The 26,560-nt window shown below is 45.7% G+C and overlaps 1 protein-coding gene across 4 annotated transcripts in view; it reads left to right on the forward strand.

Moving 5' to 3' along the window:
* LOC135575255 (alpha-protein kinase 2-like) overlaps positions 1-26,560 on the forward strand; it is a 59,270-nt gene that overhangs the window by 11,455 nt on the left and 21,255 nt on the right. For 3 of the 4 annotated variants that reach the window (XR_010468628.1, XM_065044490.1, XM_065044491.1), the window contains exons 3-10: positions 5,203-8,077; positions 10,412-10,559; positions 11,207-11,334; positions 11,430-11,465; positions 13,565-13,839; positions 13,962-14,050; positions 14,939-15,156; positions 16,920-16,968. Coding sequence is in view for 3 of the 4 variants with exons in the window: in XM_065044490.1 (XP_064900562.1) it covers positions 5,203-8,077; positions 10,412-10,559; positions 11,207-11,334; positions 11,430-11,465; positions 13,565-13,839; positions 13,962-14,050; positions 14,939-15,156; positions 16,920-16,968 (3,818 nt within the window). In the remaining variant the exon portion in view is untranslated. Of the gene's footprint in view, positions 1-5,202; positions 8,078-10,411; positions 10,560-11,206; positions 11,335-11,429; positions 11,466-13,564; positions 13,840-13,961; positions 14,051-14,938; positions 15,157-16,919; positions 16,969-22,075; positions 22,821-26,560 lie in introns of those variants that run through there. The other variant, XM_065044489.1, reaches the window with a different exon arrangement.

Consider the following 26,560-nt stretch of genomic DNA (forward strand, 5'->3'; position numbering starts at 1 on the left):
ACAGAAGGGCTAGAGGTTAGCACAGACCAGGTCATTGGTTTTAAAAACACATGAATGAAGATGAAATTTAGGTATAGGTTCAAAATTATGTGGTCTTGAAAGTGAGCCAAACAAAAGCATCCCATCTGGAAATGACTATAGAACAAGGCAAATGTGAACAGCTTCTCACTACTCCTGTATAGTAAGCCAGAGACTCCTCGGCAATCTGCTTGTGTAACCTAAGAAAAGCAAGGAAGAATCCACCTGCTGTTGCTGCACACAGGCTTATGTAGAAGTTCACTGTGGTATCAGCTGGAGCCCAGCATTTGAGACAGCTCTGCCAGGAGCAAGGTGAGGGCCTTGTAGCAAAAACCACAGCTGACCGCTTTTGAAGAGCGTTAGGTTTTCCCCCTCCATGTGGTAGTCAGGTCTCCTGAGAGGTCCATAGCAGCCGCAGAACTAGAGCACTAATTGTGCAGGGATTTACACTCCCCTTAGTGCCAAGCTGCTCTGCCTGCAACAACCTTGGCAGTGTGTCTTGTGCAGCAACTGCTGTTCTGGGTGACTTCTGCCGTTAGATGGTCACGGTGTGAGGCTCCTGCCTCCTCCCATGACCTCCTGGTCTGGCCTCAGGTGGAGTTCTTAATTTGTCTAATACTTCAAAGCAGCTTAATTAATAATAGGTTCTAAAAACCAACTGTGCCAACTGTATGATGTAGCATACTGTACAGAGAGCCAGGAGGCATCATGTTTGCAGTGTGTCATTCAGGAGCCGGTCTCTGCTCGGGGTTTAGCCAGCAGTCCCAGCACGGGGTGCTGGTGTCACTCCTGAATGACAAAGCCCAGGTCTGTGGCCTGCCGAATGCCAGTGATATTGTTGAGGTCCTGCTGGAACTGGCAGATTCAAAGGGATTCCAGGGCATAGGCAAAACACTTAACATCTACACTGATACCCCGGGAAGAACAGCATGTGGTGTTTGTGTATTTCTAAAGCTTTGATTTTTTTCTGTGGATTAGATCTCCTGTTCATCCTGGCATTATTTTGGGTTTGCTCATGTCAGAACAGCCGCTTCTCGTAAATTTTGAGAGATGCTTGGTTTGACCTGCCTGACATCGATTTATGTCAGCTCTAGATAATTTTAAATTTTATTGTACAGAAAGGAGGGAAGCAGAACTGGCACAGAACTTCCACGTAATCTGGTAATCTGGTTGTATTTTGTTTAGCATGTTGTACCTCTGCTTTGTTAGATTCCAGGGTAGCAAAACTGCGTAGGCCACTGAAGCTGTTCATCTTTTGGGCTCCTGGCCCTGTTCTGTCTGTGAGGATGGGTTAAGATGGTAGCTGTGTGCTCGCATGTGTGACATCCCAGCAGCCACCATGTGCAACAGAGAACCGTGATGTAGAGTGTTCGGGCCACTTGTAAGTTTGGAGCTCCCTGCTCTGCAGTTAGTACAGAAATGCAAGTGCAAGTCATGGGCACTGCATTCCATGCTGCCAGCAGGGACAGGGGGTGTGCTGGGACCAACAGGCGGAAAGATGTGGGAAAAGGGTGGAAAGTGAGAGGGGAGGAAGGAGCTGTGTTACACAACAAAGGAAGAGCAAAAGGAAACCCTTAGGAAAGGGAGGCAGAACAGTTGTGATGGGTAAGCTCTGCCCATGAGGAGTTAGACTGAAACACTCAAGTGGTTTCACATAGGCCAGTGAACAGCTGTTGGATGGAAACTGGTTTCATGGCTGGCTTTGAATACAAAACAGTAATGAGTAAGAATTACTGTCCATGCCCAACACATAATTTTCGATCAGCTTATAGTTGTCTCATTTTTAATTCAGATATAAACCTGGTCAGTGATGATTTTCCATGAGACGTGTATTCTTGGTGCAACTTGCCACCACTCACAGATATTTTTCTGGAATTTTGAAAAAACAGTGCTTAAATCTGGTTCCCTATGTTTTTAAAATCTGGTTTCCTATATTTTTTGTCATGCAGCAACAAGGTGATTTAGCTGCTTTTCTGTTCTTTGCTTTATCACAACCTGATGTATTGGGCTTTCCTTAGTGTTTTGTCATATTCTAAGGACTCCAACTTTATATTTTTATTTAGGAGATAATTATGATGTGCCTGGCAGTTTTGTTATCAAGAAATACCGATAAGTAAAGATAGTACCAGTATCAGTATTGGCTCTAGCTAACAACATAGAGTTTCTGCAGAGCAGAAGTATGTTTTTTAAATTTTGCCTTAATTCCAAATCAAAGCACTTACACTGTTGTTTCTGTTTAATCTTCATTCTGTCAAAATATTTTGCCCGGAACTATATCATATATTCTTTGAATGTCTCTGAACATTGTTTTTGTGACATGTTGGACATAAAGAGATGAAATTGTAGCTCTGCTTGTGTATCATACCACAGCTTCCATTGACCTTATCATTACTTGCTCTATTTCATTTTTCCCTCCGTTATCTGTATGCCTCGGTCAGCAGTGTAGTTTACCTGATGGCTTAGACCTCGGCATGTATGTATTGTGTTCCCAAGTGCATTACTTTTTTCCAAATCTAATTTTGTTTTATTTCCTGCTCAGATTCATGTTTTTTTGAGTTGTCTGTGTGTGAGGTATGTGCCGATCACCTGTTGAGATGCAGTGGCTCTTCTGGCACAGCTTGCTCAAGTGCTATGTTCCCATGTGTCATACACTGAAAACTCTCCTTAAGAATCAAGTACTTAATGAATTAAAGCCCCCAGGTGTGGTATTAATTGTATTTTGTTCAGGGTTTTGAACTGCCCCAGTGTCCATAGTATCTGGTGTCATTTGGCCTCTCTGCAGATGGCCCGGACAGTGACTGGTGGAGGTGGTTACCTGAGCCTCCCTCTGAACACCACCTTCATACCAACAGCAGGTAGGGACTAACTGATCATGTGTCTAGAATACGTAGCAAGAATTACACAGGTTTTAGTAAAAGCTGTGATTGAGGCTGCTGACGTCGTACGGAATAGAAAAAGAAACTGCTTTACAGAGGTGTGAGGACAAAGTGGAAGTGACAGCAGGAGTGCTAAGCTCAGACCAAGCTCTCAGAACCAACAGAGAAGAGCAGGGAAACTGAGCGTAGAGGCACGTCCAGGCTCACCCCGCCTTGCCTCCAGAGCAGGTGTGCACCTGGACTCCCAGACCAGAGACTGGCATCTCCTGCAGGGCAGCCCTGAGCAGGGAGTGCGGCGGGGACTCAGAAGGGCAGCCGTGGTGGGGCTCAGGGCTTCTGGTATGCACTGGCCGAGGAGATTGGAAGGTAGTGTGGCAACTGCGTGGTGCTTGAGGCGGGAACCGCAGTTGAAGTCATCGACGAATTTTCTGTATCTCTTCCTTCCCCGTTGTCCACAGCATATAGTCAGCTCTACATCCTACTCAAGCTGAACAGAGAACAGAGAGGGTGAAAGGAATTGCAGCTGAAGTGGGTGGCTTTTGCAGCAAAGGAAAGCAATATTTACTACAGCCAGTAATGCTTTTACCATGGACTTGTGGAAGCTAAGAATATAGTATCTGAGCAGCCCCTGCCTCTACCGGTGCGCACAGCGGCTCCTGGGAAATCCTTCTTTACATGTCCTTCATTAAGTAACAACACTTGCTTCTTTTCAGAATGGCTTCTCTGAGTTATGTGTCTGCCAGCACTCGTTACACTTTTACAGCTCTGCTGTAACCCAGAGGACTCACGGGTTATGTATCATCGTCCTTAACGTCAGCTGTCCAGCACACCACTACACATTAACAAATAACAGTGGATAGAACTGGGACTCAGAAGGGGGAAAAAAAAAGCCAAAGCAATTATGAAGTTGAGTTTGTGGCTGGATAAAAGCTAAAAAATGAAAAATGTGTACAAATATTGATGTTTTTTAAACTCAGTCTGATGATTTTGAGCATTTCTTCATTTCTACTGGGAGTAGGTGCAAAGCTTCAGAAAACCACTAGAAAGATACATGGTCAAATGTACAAACTAATCCATGTTGTGATATCCTCTTAATGGCTATTTGAAAGTAATTTTTTTTTCAAAGATTGACTGCTAAATTACTCTCTGCTTTTACAGATTGTTCTGGCACATGAATGGCTGACGCGCCAGAGGCTGTGCTGCCATCCAGAGACCTGGACAGGCTGAGAGTTGGGCAGGGAAAAATTTAAAGAAATATAACAAGGGCAAGTGTAGAGTCTTGAATCTGGGCAGGAACAGCCCCAGGTTCCAGGATAAGTTTGGAAATGACCTCTTGGAGAGCAGTGTAGGGGAAAGGGACCTGGGGGTCCTGGGGACAGCAGGGTGATCAGCACTGGGCCAGCACTGGGCCCTTGTGGCCAGGAAGGCCAATGGTACCTGGGGTGGGTTAGAAGGGGTGGTCAGTAGGTCAGAGAGGTTCTCCTGCCCCTCTGCTCTGCCCTGGGGAGACCACACCTGGAATATTGTGTCCAGTTGTGGCCCCTCAGTTCCAGCAGGACAGGGAACTGCTGCAGAGAGTCCAGCGCAGCCACCAAGATGCTGAAGGGAGTGGAGCATCTCCCGTGTGAGGAAAGGCTGAGGGAGCTGGGGCTCTGGAGCTGGACAAGAGGAGACTGAGGGGGGACTCATTCATGTTTACAGATAGATAAAGGGGGAGTGTCAGGAGGATGGAGCCAGGCTCTTCTGGGTGACAACCAGTGATAGGACAAGGGGCAATGGGTGCAAACTGGAACACAAAAGGTTCCACTTAAATTTGAGAAGAAACTCCTTCCCAATGAGGGTGGCAGAGCCTGGCCCAGGCTGCCCAGGGGGGTTGTGGAGTCTCCTTCTCTGCAGACATTCCAACCCGCCTGGACACCTTCCTGTGTAACCTCATCTGGGTGTTCCTGCTCCATGGGGGGATTGCACTGCATGAGCTTTCGAGGTCCTTTTCAATCCCTGACATTCTGGGATTCTGTGTAATGGTAACCAAAAGCATAATTTGTTTATGAAACAATGCATTTTCATCTAGTAAAAAATTGTAGGCTTTTTCATCTGTGATTTGCTATGGGTGAAACATGCTCACCGCTTCCATGGAACTGATTTAGTGCTGAAGAGGACTAACGAAAATCCTGGAGAATGCAACTCTGACTGCTGACAAATACTTTAAATGAAATTAGGTGCATTTCAAGCCAGGACTCTAGTTCAAGCCTGTGTCAAGCAGCAATTTTAATTTTTGATTACATTTCTCTTCTTTTCTCCTTTGTAGGATCAAGGGGCTAGCCGTAAAGTCTTTACCCAGAGTCATGAGAGACTATGTATGGAGCCCGAAAAAGAAAAGGAAGGCATCTTCATGACTTGTGCGAGTGCAGGAACCATCCTTCCAGCTTTGGAAATGCTCTGTGCTGAAAAGACATTACAAGATAAAAATGCAAATCTGCAGACCTATTCTCAACACCATGTTCCCTGTGATAAGAGAGAAACTCGTCACCAACAGGTCATCTGGGAGCAAGGAAATAATATTATTGTTAATGGCAACAAATCAAAGAATGACATTTCATCTTTTTCTTTATGGGATACAGACGCTGTTCCTGATAAACAAGAATGTTTATGTGCTGTTCTCTCCTCTGCAAAGCTGTGTGATGAGCCAACGGAAGGAGAGCACAGCTATAGTTTTGACTTGCACCATAGCAATGACAGAGATTTTCTCTGCCATCCGTCATGTGGTGAATCTCTGCTTGAAGCTGATCCCAAGTTAGTCCTGGAATCCGAAAGCCCTGAGTGCAAAGGAGATGCTGATATATCTGCAGTGCATGACAAGATGTGGAAACTTCTTCATGAAGATGACTCAGGCTATCAAATCCCATTTGAAAACCGGGGGATCACCAGTTTAGAAATTAGGCCACCAGATATCCAAGTCACAGAACTGAACCTTGTACAGGAGACCTCTTCTGATCATCCTTTGCCAACAAATTTGATAGAAATGCAGGAGCCTATTACACAACCAGCGAGCAGACCAAGAACAGAAAAGGAAGACTGCAGTGTTTGTAATATCCTACTTAAAACAGATGGAGCATGTGACGGTGCATCCATAGGAAACATTTGTCTTACACAAGTGGTAGAAACAGATGGTGTATGTCTAGATTCTAGCACTGGAAATGAAACGGAAACACCATCCATTTGTGTTTCAGCAAATAGTATCATCTTAAATACAGGGGAGTACTTGGAGCAGAAGCCAAAGCAAATGTTAACTGACGGTAATGGATCCGTTCAAATGGCTGTTGCTCGGGAAGGAAAGCTTCCCGTTGGTAATGCTTCCCAAACATGCGGTGCACGTTCTCCTCAGAGGTTAAAAAATGCTCAGAGTGGTGATTTAGCATGTGACAAAGAAAACCCAGCTTACATGTCAGATAAGTCGCACGGGACAATCGGGCAATTACTTCATCCTGAGCACAACAAATCCTTGATAAATGAGTCTGTGACTGGTCAAGGGTGTCCCTTTAGAGACTGTTATCCAGCAAGAAAAGAACCAGCTGGTTGCCCGGAAGAGAAAGGCATTTTCCCCAATGAAAATACGAATCAGTTTACACATGAAGAACACTCTTCTGTTAACACCATATATAAAAGTTATGAAGAGAATTTACAAGAAAGAGGAAATCGCTCAGGCTTGAATGCACAAAATGACACTAATTCTCACAGCTGTCATCTTTCAAAAAGTAGTGACTGTCAAGATTTTCAAGTTGTTTCTAATACACAGAAATATGGTTACATAACAGAATTGGCTCATGTAATGAAGACTCCTGAAACCAAACCATGTAACAATCTACCCCATAATACAGGCCAACTGACAGAAATAGGGAATGAAGAAGTGGCATTCACTCCCCTTTCTGGGGATCCATTTTTACGAGATTTTTATGTAGAAGTGCCTAGACGTGAACCATGTAAAGCAGGAGAAGAACAGAGAGAGATTTGCCAAGGTGATGAACAGAGGGCTGAAACTTCCTGTGACTCGGGACTTAGTCATGTTTCAGAGAGGCAGACTGTGGTTTCCCCTCAGAATACATCAGAACAACGTGTGATTCTTGTGGACAGCACCTTCAAGTCTGATGAAGAGTTAGGAAAAGATTCTTCAAAAAATCACACCTACACATCTGGAAGTGTAACATCAGTTAGTCCCCCACTGCCTGGAGAGGCTCCAAGTGAGAACCAGAGCATAGCAAACAAGGATGATGGAGATACCGGTAACCAGTTAGGTATCCAGCAGCTGCCAGTGAGAGAATCAAGGCCGTCCTTCACCCCTGTGAGGCAGGCAGAGGGCCTGCTTGCCACTGGATCCGCAGGGGGCTGTCCTGGCGCGGGAGCTCAAGCCAAAACTGAACCCACACAAACTGCCGTCAGAGGAGATGAAAATTTGAGTACGCTGGAACCGTTCTGCAAAGCGTTGCAGGATCAGTTCCATAGGGTACCTGAAGAAAACAAAGGGGAAGCAGTATTGTGTGCAAATAAGCAAGAGATTGAACATAAACCAGATGAAGATGAAACGAAGTCTTCTTTGCACACTTCAGTTAGCTCCAAGGCTCAGAGAGCCTTGGATACAGTGAACATTGGCACTGAGCAGGCCTGTCCTGACGTGATCTGTTCCAGCAAGCTAACTGAAGCTGTTAATTCAGTTAAGTCTCCTGAGTATGATAAAGATGAAGTCATGACACCAGAGAGTGTAGTGAGTGGCTTAGTTAATTTGCCCCCAGTTGATTCAGGGAACAACCAGTATTTCCAAGAGCAACCACCCTGCAGCAGAACTCAGCCATTCTCCTTGGCACTGACCACGTGTCATCCATTCCCAGTCAATGCGGAAAGGCTGAGGAATCCAGAAGGGTCAAAATCCTACCAGACGTTACCCACTGCTGCTGGGCCCGAGCCCATCAAATGTAAAGCAGGCACAGGGAAGAGTGGGCATTCAGCTGCTGGAGCTAAGAAGAAATTGCCATCAGCAACACAGTCAAAAAAGCCTCGACTGGAGGAGAGGGGAAATGTCAGCGAGGATCCTGGCAGTGCTAAAAGGTCTGTGAAGAGTGAGGCAGGCATGATTCATAAAGAAGACAGAAAAGAGCAAAGGAAACTCATTTTGAAAAAGGATAGCAAAGGTAAGAGAAAACTGATTTTCGTTTCTGTCATTTCCCATCGTTCTGGCTACAGGATGAAATTCAAGTTCATTAAACACGTTGCAAGCCTCCTTTAGTGTAAATCGTGTCAGCTGGAGGTGTCCTGCCCTCGCTGATTTTGATTTACAGTTCTCTGAACTCAGTAACCAGTGCTGTGCCCGTGCCACAGAGCTGAAGCCTCCCTAAGATCCCTTTCCTAGCTGGCAAACACATTATGATTTTTTTAAACCTATTTGAAATAGTGACTCTTTGAGTAACTTTTCAGGGTTGTATAGCATGGTACCACATACCTACACGCCATATAGCAACTGCAAGCCCGCTGCCTGCATGTTGTTGATGTTCTCGCAGGGCTGTGTTCCCAGTTATGCTTCTGCACTGTGGCTTCCAAATGCAATTACCTTCTCTTGGTTACCAAATGGTTTTATTACTAGGAAAATACTATTGTTATTAGTAGTGTGCCACTGATAAACATAATGTTTTGTGGCCCTCTCTGATGATTGTGGCTGTTTCTGTCTTCCTTTGCACCTCCGTTGGTCATAAATAACACTGATGAAATTAGCATATTAAACTGACCTGGAAAACGTAGCATTGCAGTGAGATTCAGGTTGCTTGTCAGAGTCCTGAGATGTTGCTGTCAGGTAAAGCAAAATACAGACAGGAGTAGCAATAGTGTAACAGCTAGACAGATGAGATATTTGTGGTTTCTATGGATACTTTGCAAGGACCAAGGTCTTATTTTTACCTTTCAATGTTACTTTTCATGTTCACATCATAAAATAATTTATTACAGCAAGACTGAACAGTGACTACAAGTAAGCTATGCCGCTATGAGTCTCTTCAGAGATTCTAACTACAGTGCGGTCTGGTGAGAGTTCTGCTTTTCCAATCACATTTTAAAAAGACCCGAACTTTTCTGTGTTTGAAGATGTGGCCCCTGCCAGAGAACCACCTGCGTGGGAGGAGAGACACCTTCCTCCGCAGCAGAGCGAGCGAACCGCGGTTACCGAGAAACGCCCGAGCCTTTCCCATATACCTGAGGCCATGCTTGGAAAAGATTTTAACATTCAGGCTTGCGTCAGACGAGACTGAATTTTCTTAACCTGCTTCTGATGTGCTTCAGTCTAGACTGTGAGGCGAATGTTTGTTTGTGCTTTAGAGTGTGGTGTGGAGTGCTGGGAAGGTTGGTATGGTTAGTCTGGTAAATACCCTTTTCAGCTGCAGGAGGGTTTGCTTTGTGCTTAGGGCAGGGAATCTGGGGCCGTGAGTTCTGTTTAGGGTTCCGTCACATACTGTCTGCATCATTTTAGCCCTGATTCAGCAGGATTCTTGGGCCTAAGGACTTAAGTGACTACAAGTTAAGCATAGCAGTGAATTCCAGGTGCCCGACCCTTGGAGCTGGGTCTGGCATTCCTTCGCCATGAGGTGGGGAGGGCTGGCCGGCCGGAGTGGGATCCGCGAGGCAGGTGTGTCCTGCAGCCCGTGCAGAGTGCAGCAGCTCAGAGTGAACACAGCAGGGAACAGCACGTCTTGCATTTTACATCCCTTGCCTCTAGCGGCTTGTCTCACTTAAGTGCAGGGATGTGTCACAAGGCCAAAACCTTTCCCTGCGTATATGTTGATTCCCTACGGCTGGAAAAGTAGGGACTTTCTTTAGAGGTGGGGAATGAATCCTTTGAAACTGAAGAGGGAAGCAAAGGCTGCTGACGTTATTAAGTGCGAATATCTAAGCACTAGGTGTGGGCTCCTCCCTCCAGCTGTGTTTTCAAGGCAACCTCGCAGAGTCTCATCCTGCCTGTGTGCATCAGGTGTGTTCCAAGAACACCTTGGAGACTGAGCTTCTCCTGGAACTTTAAGTCTCCTTCTCTGAAAGGCTGTGGTCAGTTAAAAAATGTACTAGGTTCAAGTATTTGGTTAATATGGATTCTCATTCTGTAACCACATGGTATGCTCTGCCTTTGTGGTGTCTTGTTTTACTGACAAAGCCAGCTGGTCCTTCAGTCACAGAGAATGTGTTTCGATAAAGAAATTATTTTCTGTGGATACCTTTTCAGGCTAAAACTGCCCTTGGGTCCTGTTCCATAAATTCCAAGTGTCTTTGCATTGAAAACCTTTTCATTGACTGTGTGGGACACTGAATTAGTCTGTTAAAACCTCCATATTTTAAAGCCTTGGTTCTGCATCAGAATAAATGGCAATTATTTACCAGTGTTGTCAGATTCATATTCTTAACATCTCCAAATCATTCTGGGATTCCTTTAAAATGCCAGACCAATATAATTGTCTTCTAATCCTAAAATGTGGCTCTTCTGTTTCAAGCTCCCAAGCTGCTGAAGAAAATCCAAGCAGATTTGTTCCCTGACTGCTCTGGAAACATTAAGCTGTGCTGTCAATTTGGTGACATTCATGGTGATTCCACCATTACATGGACTAAAGATTCCAAGTTACTATCTCGCGTGCAGAGAAGGTGAGTGAATGTTTCTGAAGAACCGGTAGTTTCCAAGTAGCTTTTGGGGAAACACGGCAGTGATTCACTCTTGTACCTGTTAAGGGGATTAGTATGATAGGTGCAAAAATCAACTTAAGCAGGGACTTTTCAGTCAGGCCTGGCCCTGTTCGAGTGCGGTTTATTGCTGCCAGAGCCAGCCGGGGGCGGCCGCTGCTGGAGCTGCATTCACGTGGCATTGCACCCCAGTGGTGATGTCTGCTCTTGGTCCATCCGTGAGGTTGCATACACAGACGTCAGGGAGCTTGAAAAAACCAAAGGAGCAGAGAAAGTTGGGTGAGGAGTCAATACTGAGGAACAGCGTACCGCATTTGGGGCTTTATATGGTCATACTTTATATTTTGGCCATGCTATTGGTAGGAATATTAGAATGCCTTTGATGTGATTTAATTATTTGGGGACTGAGGTACTTTCCTCTCAGAATGTAGAAGGATCATCTATTGTGAAACACATGATAGGCTGAATGCTTCTAAGTAGGGTGAAATAAAGTATTTTGTCTATGTGCATCACATTTGAAGCAGTCTTTGTGCTGAGGGGTGGAAATTCCAGGGAAAGGAGGAAGATCTTTTAAAAGTGTTAATGTGGAAAATCAACATATTCTGTTCCAGTGCCCAGGATGACTCTCCCGTCTCTTTGACAATAGCTAAAGCCACTAACAAAGACCAGGGAATGTATTACTGCTGCTTGAATAACGTGTATGGAAAGGTGACTGCTGAGTTTAATCTGACTTCTGAAGGTAAATCCCAGTTTATGATTTTGATTAACAATAATGATAATGGCCGTTTTCATTCATTTTTTGGGTAAAAAATCTGTTTCTTTGTTTCCTTGTAGTATTGGAACATCTCTCGAGTTTTCAGAATTGTGAAGGTATGTACACACATCTATTTGAACGTGTGCTCTAAACTTTTGTTCATTCGGATTTCTGAACAGAACAAAGGATGGAAAAATATAACCAGATGGAGACGTTTTGATAGTTATCCCATGGGAAACTATGGGAATCCACCGAATCAGTATTGTGGTTTTCATTAGCTGTCTTTCCCTTTTTGCACTCACCTCTTCTGTACCATGCAAGTTAAAATTCACCTCCGTTCGTGGGAGTTTTGCGGGTGAATTACCTTCATGTAGGATGGAATGGTTTGTGCAGGGCTGTGGCGTACACGCCATGACAAATTCCTGGTCTGACTTGACGGTGTAAGTTCTCGTTAGCTCGGTGCACCAGCTCTGCCCAGCCGGTAGAGGGTGAAAGAGCGATGCCTCCACACGCAGAGCCCCGCTTTTGGCAGAAAAACGTGCCAGGGCTGTTTAAACACATGGTCTTTGCAAGTCACCTGCTATGTAACTTTACTCCAAGAGAAAGGCAGCATGAAGATTTGGAATGCTTTCCCTATACGTTAGCCTGTGTTTCATCACACTCGGCATCTGCCTTGCTGTGCTGCAGCTAAGGATAGATAGTGCGCTGCAAATTGGTTTAGCGTTTTTGAACACTCTGTACTAATTGAGTACTTCACTTAGGCAACTGGTTTTTCTTTCTTTTTCTGGAAGAATAAAATGAAACATGTAGTTCCTTGTTCAAATAAAAACAAGACTTTTCATGTGTCCGCACTGTATCACTTGTGATCAACAAAGCGTTTTAGGTGGAGTTAAGGAACCTTCTGAGTCCAGCTCTGGATGAGCGCTGTTTCCTCTGTGCTCTGAACAGAGGCGTTAGTGTTCAGAACCTAACCCGGAGACGACCATGAAGGGAGCTGAGGACTTCATTTGTCCGGAGCGTACACCTTTTGTGCTCTCATTTATCTTTTCCACTGGTGTTCCTTGAAATGTTACCATTAGAGCAACCTGAAGTGCAGTTAGGGTGTTTTCGTTTCTCTCAGTGTTTAACCTTAACCACTTTTTAATCTCTCTTTTTTTTTCTTTCCCATTTATATTCCAGTCACCATTTATAAGGGTGAAATCCATAATCCTGCTGGATTGCAGCTGTAACAAATTTAGGCACACATTGTTATGCCACTGGTACCTTCAAAATCCACGGGTGGGGGGATAAGAGAAATATTGTTGTACCAATTTCTCCTGAATATAAAGATCACTAAAATTTGTGGGTTTGCTTCTCGATTGAAACTGGCATGGGCATTTAGAGAAATGTGGCTCTTGTTCAAAGTGACTTATGAAATCAAAATCATGCTTTTTTTCCTACCTTTGCTAATGAACCTATTTTTAAGCTGGTGCTTGCCAAGTTGAAAAGAAACACTTTAATATGGCAGCGTGCAGCACTGGAGCTGGTGCGGTGAAGGTGGTCGGTACTGGGAAGGGCACATTTCCGGCACGGTCACGTTGGGTAGGGACTGAGGCCCCTTTCAGCCGCGTGCCTCTACACACACATGGGCACGATCTTTGAAAACACTCCAAGCTGGAGGCGAAAGCAGGCTGTGGTTATACCGGCAACTTCTGGCTTTTCCGAAGAGACAGGCTCGCTTCAGAAGAACGTGTTCTGGGCACAGTGGGGCACGGCACTGTGTTCTACTTTTAAATTCAGATCTACAGACACAGATGCTCGTTAGCTGTGTTACTGTGTTTGTAATACCAAAAAGCAGAGTTGGCAGGATCTCCTTATTCTCTCAGTGCCTCTTTAGTTCTCAGCCAGCTTGACTGACTTCAGCTTCATTTGAAGCTCCGGTTTAAAACCACCCTAATAGTTTTAAAAACAGCTTTTGTGATTTTCAGCTGGTTTTTGTTTGCTGCGCTCTGTATCTCTCCTTACGGACCCGAACTGCCACCGTTCTCCTGGCAGCTTTAGGCTTTAGGCAGCAGGATCCCAGCCCCATATGAACACAAGTTAGGCCGTGTATTCTGTTTTCATTGAGCATTTTCCTTAATACTCTGTGGATAAACGCATTTGTTCTCCCATGTCCACCCCTTTCCCTGTGACTGCAGAGGGACGTTGTGCAGAACAAAGTGGTGTTTTGTTTCAGGTGCGGAAGAAATTGAGTTCATGCAGCTCGTGTTCAGAGAAGATTTAATCAGTGACAGCTATTTTGGTGGGAACCTGCATGGCACAATAGCTACAGAAGAGCTTCACTTTGGTGAAGGCATGCACCGGAGAGCCTTCCGCAGCAGAGTGCTGCGAGGCCTCGTGCCGATGTTCCTTCCTGGCCATCCCTGCGTGCTCAAAGTGCACAACGCCATCACCTACGGGACCAAGAGCAGGGATGATCTAGTGCAAAAGAACTACAGACTCGCACTGCAGGTGAGCTTCCCTGTCCTTTAGAAGCGAGAATTGTGTGGAAAAGCTGTCTTGCAAACGTTCAAACAGATGATCTGTTAAAAGTTTTGAGGATTATTCCATCGGCATATCTGTTTGTAATACAGGAATGCTATGTCCAGACTACTGCAAGAGAGTATGCGAAGATGTACGCAGCTGAAGCTGAACACTTGGAAGGCTTTGGGGAAGTACCAGAGTGAGTATATATATATATATATATATATATATATGCATATATATACATGTATGTGTAGATACGTCATCCTGGCCACAGCTGCCCACTGATAGCTAGAAGTAATTACTGAAGAAGAAGAGAGAGGAGTCCTGAGAACAGTGTCACGACCTAAATAATACTGAGTATCAAGGTGGTGAGAGACTCCATTCCCATTAGAGAAGGGTGATAAGAAGTGAAGACAAAGGCATGGTTTTTATATAAATTTAGAGGAATTAATTCGTGTTTGTAAAGTAACACCACTGGGTGATACTCTGGTATCATCTAGTAACAGCAGTGGGGGATAACTCAGCTTTCCAGCTTTCCGTTAGAAATGAAATATTGAGAGAAATCTTGGGCATTCTGAAGCTGGTATGAAGTCACTCCTTACACAAGTTTTCTCTGTAAAGAGAGGCTTAACCCAGAAAACCCAACTCTGATTGCAGGTTTTCCCCAAGGCTGGTTTATTTCATTTCAGAAGTTTTCCATTTCCTGAGCATGTTTGTCAGACCAGTAGCTCAGTCCAGGTTCACCTCTGCCTCCGAGGCTGGGAAGCAGCATCTTGAGGAGCTGGTAATAGATCTTTTTCCAAGGATTTGCTGTTCCAGTGTCAGGCTACTGTGCAGAGTTGGACTTGCAACGATGGTTGAAATTCCATCTGCCTTGCGTGAGGGGTAAGGCCTGCATGCTTGGCAGCAGGCTGAATCTCCATCTCCGTTTAGAAGACACAAGGTCTTATTCAGATGTCTCCTGGCTTGGTTTAGACCTGGGAGCTGTTCATTCACTCTCTGAGATCACTGGCCATTTTGTCTGTTTCTTCCTCTTTCATTGACAGAACTCTGGATTTTATGAGTTTTTATCCCTTGATTTTAGGATCATTCCTATTTTTCTTGTTCATCGCCCTGCTAATAACATCCCCTATGCGACAGTGGAGGAGGAGCTGGTTGGGGAGTTTGTGAAATACTCTGTCAGAGATGGCAAGGAAGTAAATTTCCTGAGAAGAGACTCGGAGGCTGGCCAGAAGTGCTGCACCTTCCAGCACTGGGTGTATGAGAGGACCAGTGGGAGTTTGCTGGTCACTGACCTGCAAGGTGAGTTGTCTGGGTGGGGGCAGTTAAATGGTTTCCCATGATACAGGCTGGTGACCACTCAGTCAATCCCAGCAGCTGCAGAACGTCCAGACTGTTATTTCTGAGCAATGTTTTCTTGGCTTTCTGTGTCCTGTTGGCAGTGCTGAGCAACCTTGTAATGGGCAGAGTCTCCTCCAGATGTGGACGGTACCCTGGCCTTGTGCCCGTTTTATACGGAGTCTTGTGCTCATCAGAATAAGAGATAGGAGAGGGAGTTAGGGCATTTTATTTTCTAGCCTCTTCTAAGTGCACTGTGTTTATTAGTGTGTCACCTGGGGCACAGAAAGACATTAATTAATTGCCTACTGTGGCAGCAGGGCCTAGCACGTATTAACCTATGCAGTATTATGATCTTTATCTAATCAATTTATGTTCTTACAAGAAGACAGTTTGGAAAGAAAAAAACAAATCTCACATTCTTAACAGTCGCCTTAGTAAATCGGGACACTCAGCATGAGTCAAGCCTGGCTTATTGTCTTACCTCCCAGAGGTTAATGAAATATCTTGTGAATGAAAGCCTTCGGTTGTTAATAACAGCCCAGTCTTTCACTTTTCCTTGTCTTTAAATGCGTGCAGTCTCTGAACAGTGGAATGCTCCACATTCAGGTCCTGGCTAGGTCTGAAGAAGCATGTTTCACCAAGAAAGGAAAAATGGTGAAGGAACACCCTTCTCACGTTCAGTAAATGCTGCCCTGAGCTTCTGAGGGCGTGACTCCTTCCCGCTGCTGCATTGCTGGGCCTGTCCCGACACCATATGCGAAGGTTTATTTGAAATGGAGAAAGAGACCCTTGGTAAAGAAAATCAAAGAAAGGTGGAATCTTAGAAAATATCCGAAATATCTCTTTAACAAGAGAGGGCAGGAAAATCAGCAACAAAACTCCTGGAATTATTTAAAGGGAGAAGAAAGAACAGAATCCTAGCCTGAGTGAAGCATAACAGCAGAGATGGTATCTGGGCCTCTCTAAGGATTGCTGCCCCCGTGTCAATATACCTGCTGCTGTTGAAGAGGAACAGCCCTCCCCTCTGGTCATCTTCATTTGAGTCTTTTTCAGGCATACCAGTTGAGATTTCTAAGAGTACTCTTGGAGGAAAATGGTCTTCGGACCATCATTTTCCTGTACAGAAAAAATTGCATACTGCAGGGCTGGATTTTGCCTGTAAACAACTCAACAGAGGGGCAGGTTAAATACCCAAGCTTTTGGAAATACTGAGTGAGAAAAGAGATTTTGGATCTCTCACTCAAAAACTAAAGCTAAGGTGGAGTGACCTATTGCTATTTGATTGGCAAAGCAAATACCCAGTTCCTGCTGGTAGATATTGTACTCAAGTTTGCAAAGCATCAGGACCACAGACCCCGTAATTAAATGTCAGGACAGGTGCATAAGCGAAGATTCTGTATGTTTCCTACAATGCAGTCATCAAGGGGTAACCCCTCTTTCCCACCAACTGTCTGGCACAGGAAACAAGTTCTGCTCTGTTTATCGCCTTGCTGTCCGTAAACTACCAGCGTGAGACTGACTTCTAGGAATTGCTAGTGATACAGAGCACAACCATCCTATTGTGCATTGGGGTACCTTAAAATGTGTGAAAAAATGGTGACAAATGAGTAAAACCATGAATCAATAAATAATATTTAATGCTTCTATATATGCTGCTTTTGAATCCGAAGGTGTTCCTGGGAATTCCAGGGTAACATAAGCTCTCTTTCCTTGTTGCCTTGTAGGTGTAGGAATGAAGTTAACTGATGTTGGCATAGCAACGCAGGCCAAAGGGTGAGTGACAAATTATTTCTGAACAGCATGGTTTTGCTTTACACATCAATCTCTTCACAGTGTAAACACGCTGGGGGAGGGCACACTGGAACATATTCCTGTTTTAACTTTGGAAGAAAACAATCCTCATCTGACTTTTTTCACTTATTTTGTTCATATTTATGGGAACCTGCCTATAAGGGAAACACGTTTCTTTTATTCTAAAAGGATGGGGCTACACCGTAGACTGGGCGTTGCTTTTCCTTCACGCCTCCCTTAAAGTAGGTGTATTCAAAGGGCATTTCGTGAGTGAAATCCAGGTCTGTGGTGACTTGCAAGCAAATAGGCTCTGTACGTGGTGGTACATCAGCTGGAGGAAGGTGGGGCTGAAAGCGCAGGGCCAGCTCTGGCCCCAGCCTGGGAGACAGTGACAGCCCTGCTGTTTGTGCTCTCGGACATCCCTCAGACCCTGCCCGCTGCCGGAGCCAGCGCTTGCCCTCACCAGCCCCTGCCCCAGCAAATGCAAATCCAGCCCCGCCGGCGGCTCCTGCTGCCGGGAGCCGGGGTGCCCCTTCTGATGGCCCTTGTGCTCTGGGACCTGCCGCCGTGCTGGGCAGCCAGGGCAGGACATGCCTGAGAGGGACTGGTACGGGAGCTGTGTGAGAGAACGCACCTGAAATCCCTCTTGCGGCCAGCAAAAGCGCCAGAGCTTTAGAATATGTGTATTTATGACACAAGCTTTTATGAAGAGTCCTTTCTCAGTTTAGAAGTCTATGAGTCAGTTTTTCTTCGTACAGCAGGCAGTGGCCGTGAGCTTTTATTGAGCCTGTGTTCTTGTCAGCTGCACGGGTGGAGCGAAGGTGTCTGTTCAGTGTTGTACAGGCCGCTTACCTGATTAAAAAGGACATGCGTTAGGGGATCTGATGGTGTCTCTTTCCCTTCTCTCTCGAAAGCAGTAATTCTGAGATAAAACAAAAGATCTGTTTGTAATATTTAAAGAGGCCAGTTTCCTGGTAGTTTTATGGTGACTTCAGGTTTTTTTGGGAGACTTTAGGAGACTAAAAACGTAGTATGGTACTGTTAAGATTTTAGCTGTATTATTAGCGAAGATACGAGGCTGATTTAGTGGTATAAAATCTGTGTGGCATACAGACATTGACGGAGTTTTCCTCAACGAGGCTTTGCAGAGGTAATGACCTCCCTGAGCCCAGACAGGCCTCTGCCTCCAGGTCTTCGCAGCCTGAGCCCGTCACAGCCAATGAAAAATATCCTTGGGAAGTGCTTCTGTGGTGAATGGGAGAACATTCTTACTGTTCCTGGTTGGAATGTAAATTAAATACAATTCTAATTCCACTCTAAGCTTGTGATCAGGGGAAAAAAACGAACAATCAAACCAACCACCACCTCCCCCACCATGGCCAGGCTCGTAGTATAGTCAAGCTTTCACATCATCTCATGTCGTAGTACAACTCTAATTGATGAATTTGTCATGAATTATTCATGGCATTCTATATCCCCCAGTGTTTCTTGTAAACCAGGCACAATAAACAGCATCTATTAAAATTCTGTACCTCTATTCAGCATTGCTCATTCCCTTTTTTTTGGGTTCAGACTTGTATTCCAAGTCTGAACAGCCATTTCTGGATAAGCATTTCTGTATCCTTTGCCTTCCTCTTTCCCTCCTGTCCTGTAGAGGCTGTGGAGAAATTCGTATTTCCAACAATTAGCACTCTTTAATTCTGATCTTTTATCCTTTCTGTGTCTGATTTACCAGTGAATTGGAAACCAAACGAAGGCAAAGCGAAGGGTCATTATTCAGTGCACTGAGGCAGCTGCAGACCAGTTTCTGTCGGTAGAGGGCGAAGCCCAACTAGAAACCAGAAAGCCTGGAAAATATTCTCGGCGTAGCCACTGGGGTGCACCAGAGTCAGGCGAGCAGTCCTCCGATAAGCTCTTCAGTAGATCGTTTGCTGAAGCCAAGCAAAACAACCCGGCCAATTTAGAAGCTATGCACAAGTGCTCAAGTATTTATCCAAGAACGGTAAACACAAAAACGAAGACCGAGGAGCACAGTGACCTGTGCTCACGCTGATTAGCAGGAGTGCTGTTTGCCAAACGTGCATCCGAACGTCTGTCTGACAAAGCTAGTTTTACTCAGCATGGCAACAAGAGGCACTGGGGACAAATCCAACCTTCCCACTTCAGATTTCAGGAAGATTTGGCTCAAGCCAATCCCCAGCTGTCAAGTTTGGGAGATGGAATTCTGTCCGGGTTTTATTTATCAGTCTAGTCAGTGAATTAATAGCGTGTGCTGTGCAAAATAACAGATTCCTGTTTTTCCAGGCTTGAAACGGTCAATAGTTTGGTGTTGTTGAACACAAGGCATGTGATAGCAATACAGACTGTGCAGTCTGGGCGCCACGCGCTCGTGGGACGTTCCCCAGTTCCACACAGCACAGCTCAGCAGTGCTGCGAGTAGCAGCGGGGCTGTGGCCATCAGGTCTGTCCAGAGCACATGTGCCGTGTGGAAGCACACAGGGCTCTGGAGGCCGTGACGAACAAACACCAAGAGCTCTGGTGCAGAGCTTTGGTCTGCTGTCTGTAGGTGCGTTTCCCTGCGGCCCGGTAGGAGCCGTGTTGCTGTCTGCACGCCGCAGAGCCACGCGAGGCTCGGTCGTGCCTCTGGCCTTCCAGAGCGGACAAGGGCTGCTGCTCGGGCCGCATCCGTAGCCACAGGATCAATGCAAACCTGTTGCTCTAAGAGAGCGGAAATGAGGATGGCTTGACTTAGGAGCAAAGCTATTAAAATAACAATGATCACGTGTTTTTAATATAAACGTTCTGTCTCTTGTTCGCAAGATATTTATCTTCTTTGGCTGCAAATGTTTCTGGCATTTGTTGAATTCTAAAGCTAAAGTTAGTTAGCAGAGCATTCAGTCGTTCATGTAAAGTGTCTCTTACTCGTAGTACCATCGGAGCAAATGCTGCTGCTTCTGCTCTTAGTTCAGATGTTCCTTCAAGGACACACAGGAAGGGACAAAACCCAGATACAGATAGGAAAGACATTTAGACAGATTTTTATTTACTTCATTATAAAAATGGACCTTTTTTAACTCAACTTTTTCTTTCCAACATTATTTCCACAAAGAAATTAATATTATCAGAATTTTATAACATGAGAAAAACACAGGAAGAAATTTTCTTTAGCTGCAACAAAAGGGCTATGTAGGAGAAAGGACTAAGAAAACGAGAGAAAGAAAAAGAGCGCATGGCCACAGATGAACGTAGCCGGCTTTCGGTGCGGTGGGAGCGCCGCAGGGCCCGTGTCGTTACTGCAGGGCACGCGTGCAGGCGGCGCGCAGCGGGGCGGAGGACCCGGGGCTGCCCGCACAGCCGCGTCCCCCGCAGGGACCCGCTCGGCAGGGCGGGCGCAGCGGCCGTGGTGCCATGGGCACTCACTGCAGGGACGCAGCGGTGAACTGAATGTTCATGATAGATTAATCAGAATAGTTTGGTCTAAGTTGTTGCTCTTTGCTGGCAGTCCGTTGCTCTGCTCTAACTAGTTTCTGGAGTCAGGATCAATGCTTGATGGAAAGAGATTTTTTCACTGAGCACAGTTTGCCCGTGGAACTGAATGTTCTGCTGGTGTGTCTGGAGCACACACCTGCTGGCTCCAGTAGAGACGCTCACGTCTGAAGTCTCAAGTCCATTATTTCTCCAAAGGAGAGAGAACAGTTCATTCTCTTGCTGAGCTCCAGGGTGTAAGTCCTGAAGTAACAATGGCACTGCTCTTAAACTTCCTTTGGGTAAACAAGCACAGAAGTTACTTGGAGAGGAAAAGAGAATTGGGAAGGCCCTGTGGTTCTGTGGCTGCGTACAGCAAGACGGCCGAGCGGTTTCTGCCGAGCAGGGCCGGCTGGCTGCTCTTTAACCGGGAGAGGAGCCTTGTCTGCTGTGAACAGCTTCACTGGCAAATGATAGCAGAATACATTTGGAGCTTTATTTCGTTGAGATGCATATGAAACGTTCAAAAACTCTGACGTCAAAGAAGAATCTGAAAACAAAAGATAGGTATGATAAGACAAAAAGGACTCCCAAATACTTATGAGGAGAAAGTTGAGCTCTCAAATAGTTTTTCTTGTTGAAGTTAACCACCAGCAATAATTTAATTCCTTAGAAGATTAAGGTCTGCTGTTCACCTTACAATTGCCTGCAAAGTCTTCATCATCGTGGCTGAAATAGATTGTCCGCACTCACTTGGGATACGTCCTCCATGGGTGGGCAATTGTGACAGTGTGCAAAGGCAGCAGCAAAACGTATAGATGACTTTTTGGCTGTCAGGGGGCCTGCCAGTCTGCGTTACCATTTTGGTATGTGCCTGAATGAGCAATACGTATTACCTTTTAGATACACTAGAGAAACTTTCCGATTTGCATTATCTGCCAAAGAGGTATTTTCCCTCCCAGGGTGCAATTACCGATCTAAGAAAGCAGTCGGCCTGAGGCTTCATCTTTTTGACTTCTTCTCTGTAGAGGAACACTGGAGATGCAAAATAGGACAGTTAGGTACAAATGGAGGTAGATATCGTCCCCTTTTGTTGCAAGGGATTTTATTGTATTTTCACCACTGGTACCATTCTTTCTAAGAAAATTTGGCAAACTATGTTGCACTAATTATCTGTCAGAAGGAGTTTGACCTTCTTAGAGCGACAGTGTGTTCTTAGCACTGTGCAATCGTCATGAGGAAGTAAGTTCTCTGGAATGCTGTGCAGTGAGCATGTCGTGTTAACTTCAGTGCTAAACCCGTTTGTTTGGTTTTGTGCAGTGATAACTCACAGTTCACCTCTGGGGATGTTGTATGTCCAGGGAGCCACGAGAATAGACTAGAACACGCGCTTCCTAAGGTTACCGAGAAAAGGAGAGGAGCATCCTGCTCTTTCTTCTCCCTTCTCTACCCTGGTAATTTGACCAAAACTTGCTCCTTTAAAAAGCAGGTGCAGCATGCATGGATGGAAGAGACTTGCTTAATGTTTTCAAGTTGCTTATGAGTCAGCAGTCATTCTCTGCCTCCCTGTGCTGAAAATGAATCTTCAAATCCCATCTGGCTTTTCTTTTCTTTGTTGCTACAGATACAAAGGTTTTAAAGGCAATTGCTCGATTTCCTTCATTGAGCAGTTCAGAGCCCTCCACCAGTGCAATAAGTACTGTGAGATGCTGGGGCTGAAATCTCTGCGAACCACTCATCAAAAACAGAGGAAAACAACATCCATGAAAAGCAAAAATCTGTCAAACTCATCGACTATAAAGAAAACAGCGCCCAAGAAAGCAAGAGAACCTAGAGACTTCCTTTCTTCAGAGCACCGAGTTGAACTGTCCCATCTCGCGAAAGCTCCTCTCGAAGATACGTGCTAATGATAGGCACCAACTTCAGAGCTTTGCCTTATGACATTATTCTGGAGTCATCCTGATGCAGATGCCAACAACAAAGCAAGCGGCTGATTCTGTGGTCTGGGTACCTGAGATTTAAGGGCAGGGCAAGGTTTTGAAGGCAAACTAAGCCATCAGCCCGGGTTATCATACAGCCCTTCTGTGTATTGGTATCTGCGCGCGTCTTGTATGTTCAAGTGCACCGCACACCGCTGGAGAACATCTGCCTTTCTTTGTGTCTGTGGCCCTGTGGGTTAAGCTGCTACATGAATATCGATACATTTAAGAAGCCACTTAGCACAAGTTTTGCACAGTAGTGTTACTCTGGCTGCTGTAGAAAAATGTTTTTCTTTCACAGACTTTTGCATATTGTAATCCCACTATAATCCTATTCTTGTATTTTTTTTTTCCACTTACATGTCTTTTAATACAAGACAAAAACATTCATGATTGGATGTATCTGTCTTCTGTCCCCCCCCTCAATTAGCTGGCATCTCTAAGGTCCTCACAAAGTGATGTCATCTGCTTAAGGATGGGCAACCTGTGGGATTGTCCTTGCTGTCCGTGCAAGCTTCCTTGGATCCACACAGTTAACCCCCTGGCCCAGGACAGTGGTGCGTGCACCAGGCCTGGTGTGGGATAGACGTTTGGAGTCTGCCGTTGCCAAACAGCTGCCGTCTGAAACACACCATTACACAGAGAGGGGCTTTTCTGTGGAACACAGAGTTGTTTTGTGAAGGACCTGACAGGTGCCCTGGGCCAGGACCTGTCTGCTGAGGAGGCACAATTAGTCCAGAACGCCCAGGCAGGGCCAGAACTGCGGGGAGACAGTCTGCTCCCTTGAACTGAAGTGTAGCTGCTGTGCAGGCAGAGGAGGGAACGGCACGTGCCAGAGGATGCAGCAGGGCTACCGGAGGCGGCAGGTGAAAAGCCACCCTGCAGTGCCCACCACAGAACACAAACACCGAGCACGTCAGACTGCTCATCCCCGCGTGATTTCTGAATGGCAGGTGTGCCAGAAGCCAGCCCCTGTGTGTGCGAGTCCCCTCAGTGCTGAGGAGGACAAAGGCAATTTCAGACTGGGTTCTGCTTGGTGTTTATCATCAGTGGATACCGAAAAAGAGGGAAGCTCTTGGGGACCCGCTGACACTAGGACAGAAACTCATCTGACTGCAGCGTAGATGTAAATCTGGGCTGGTCATCCTGGGCTCCCTTTGCGGCTAATGGAGATCTCAGTGGGGTTTAGAGCAAAGTGCAGGTCATCTGAAAAACAAACGTTTGAAATAGGTTAGATTGACTGTGCCAAAAAGTGCCTACATTCTGGTTATATTTCTGGTTGGATTTGATATTTTTCATTCATCTTTCAACTAGACTTGACATCTGTACTCAAAAGCTAATTCCTGAGTTTCTGTCAGTGGAAAGTCTAACTGATGGTAATAGGAGAACCTGGCAATACACTGGCTTAAAGCAGTCATTTTTTCTGTAATAGAACAGAAGTTTCAATTATAATAATGTCACACGATCCTGTTAAAACTCAGTTGTTGCCCTTGAGTTCAGCTACACATGCAATTACAGTGAAATAATTATACATTAATAGCTACCGAAAGTAGAAAATACTTGACTGATTACCTCGGGTTCAAGCCATCGGGACAAGGTTTAAACCCTCGCTCTGTGCGGGTGCTCGAGGGCTGGCTCTTTGGTGTATCTAAGGCAAGTGGGGAGCTGAGGCTTTGCCTGTTCTTTGGTTCCTCGTTGCCCCGTTCTCTCTCAGGCTGGCTGAGCGCTCTGTGCTGTCCTCCTGTCTGTCTGGTGCGGCAGCTCGGAGCTCTGTGACGGGAACACCTTGGCTGTGCAGGTCCCTCAGAAACATCCCCAGTTCCTCACTCGTGTCTTGGTCACAATAGAAGGAGTTTGACATTCAGGTAGTGACACAGAGAGAACTCCAGTGTGCACGTCGGAAAGTGATGGGAAATGGCGATTAACAGACTGTTTATCTGCCCATCTGGATTTTCACGTCAGACTTTCTACAGAGCGACTTTGCTAAGAATTGCTGTTCTTTGTAGACTGATAGCAAGCCACTCTACCCACCGTAGTCCTGCTGTGACAGAAAATACGTACATACACCTGTATCAGGAAGTATTTCTGGGCTGCCTGAAAAAGCATGAAAGCTGAGTGCATCTAAGCTGAACTTTGTACAGAGGTCTAGACCAGGAAACCAGGCCGGGAGGAGAAAGTTGGGTCCAGTTTACGTCAGCTGGCTGCAGTGGCAGGAGAAGGATTGGCCTGGTAGAACCGTGGTTACCAACATGCCCCAGCTGGATGTCTGCAGAGTCACGAGCAGTGACATGGACAGTATCGGAATTCTCTTTGGGCTCTAGATTTAATGGCCTGTTGAGGTGAATGGGAGAACCAGCGACCTGTTTGTTTGACAGACGGGGTTCCAATCTGAGCCAAAGTCTGGTTTTTGCCTTTTACATGAGGGAACCAAAGCATGGGGTTTTTGGGGAAGTCAACTGAATATAAACATGTGTTCTAATCTCAGCAAAGACACCAGCAAAGGCAGAAAGTGGAACCCATGTTTTAAAGGAGCACTTAGAGGTTACTTCTTGCTGCTAGCACTTGTGTCGTTATATTAATAAATATTCTTAAGCACACACAGAATGAATGGATTGCACCGTGCGCTCACAGCAATTTTAAAATGTTACACTTTTCGTAGGGCACCACTGTAGTTCAGGCTGAAGCTCTAACGCTTTGTGATTTAAATTCTATTATGCAGACCAACAGTGGTAAAACATTCAAGAATGGAGTCAGGAAAGCTTCTACAGGATTTTTGTTCTTGTTCAAAGTAATTAATCATATGAATGGCCTATAGGTGTTGGGTTTTTAGAGCTATGTGTCCTTAGAGATAAACTGTTCATTCTGGTTTTTCTTTTTTCTTTCTTCCCTGCAGTTTGCAAGTGGGTTAGAAAACATCTGAGCTCCAGTGGAAATGTTTTTCAAAAACACTTGCGGGGTGTCAGTGTATCGGTTCATGTCCACAGAACAGCAGGCGCATGTGTTTTGATCCTTCTCAACAAGCGTCTGTGATCACTAGTACTTCCTGGCTCAGTGGAGCCTGGCCTCCTGTGTCCCTGAGTGCGTGTGGCGTGTTCAGAGGCTGGGTGATCCGAACACCCGTCCTCCGGGGCTGCCAGGAGACGGGCTGCACTTCCGCAAACGCGTGCGCAGTTGCCGGGAATCAGCTGCAGATTCTGGTTCCAGCTTTAGGTCTTAAATAACAGTCTCACCTACAAGGAGAAAGTGGTCAGCCTGGTCCTGAAATACGGGGACATGTGTTTAGAGTGCAGTAGAATTTTCTCTAAAACTGGAAAACTGAGAAACTTTTAACCAAAATGTCCGCAGCAGTTTTTAGGCTGTGCGGGACGGTAGATCACGGCCACGGAAGCTGGACTGTTCTTCATGGCCAGTTCCCAGTGAGCAACGGCGTGCATTGCAGCGCTGCGGTTCGCGCCCCAGCCCCCGTTCCTCCAGCAGCTCTAGCAGCGCTGGCCCCGGCTCTCCAGAGGACGTGGCTGCAGCAGCCGCTCTGTTCTGAATGCTCTGCCTTGCATATTTAGCTGCTTCAGGGAGGTGTAAGGTGCAGAACCCCATTAGAAAACAGACACTATGTTTCCCAATCCGTTCCTTATAACACATAGCAAGAGCAAATTCCATGCAGTTCTTATTGGGGGAATGTTCCAGTGTAAGTCCCGCAGCTGAACCTCACATCACCCCACACTGACCTGCAGGGATGCAGCTCCATTATGCCTTCATTTCTTTCTTTTTCTTGTCAAGAAACTTCAGCATCACTAATATTGTGTGGGTGTTGTAAAGGTCATGTTGCTCTACAATAAAAGCCTCAGCAAATAACTTTCCATTTTTGAGCTTTAAGAGCACACTGGTAAGAGCGTAATAGGGCGAGAGAATTAATCTCCACTGTTATCCTGCCACGGAGCGCCAGGGGAAGGTCAGGAACTGTTTGCCTGTGTAGATGTTTGACTGAACATTTTGAATGGGTTTCCTTTAATAACGTGACAAGTAGAAGCTGGGGAACCTGTACTGCCATTCCACCACCGAGCTACCAGCCGTGGTGATTCACGTTCTGCGTCTCTGAAAGAACGAACAATGTGGAATATGCTGCGGTGACA

Source organism: Columba livia, chromosome W (genome assembly GCF_036013475.1).
Source record: "Columba livia isolate bColLiv1 breed racing homer chromosome W, bColLiv1.pat.W.v2, whole genome shotgun sequence".
Classification (NCBI taxonomy): Eukaryota; Metazoa; Chordata; class Aves; order Columbiformes; family Columbidae; genus Columba; species Columba livia.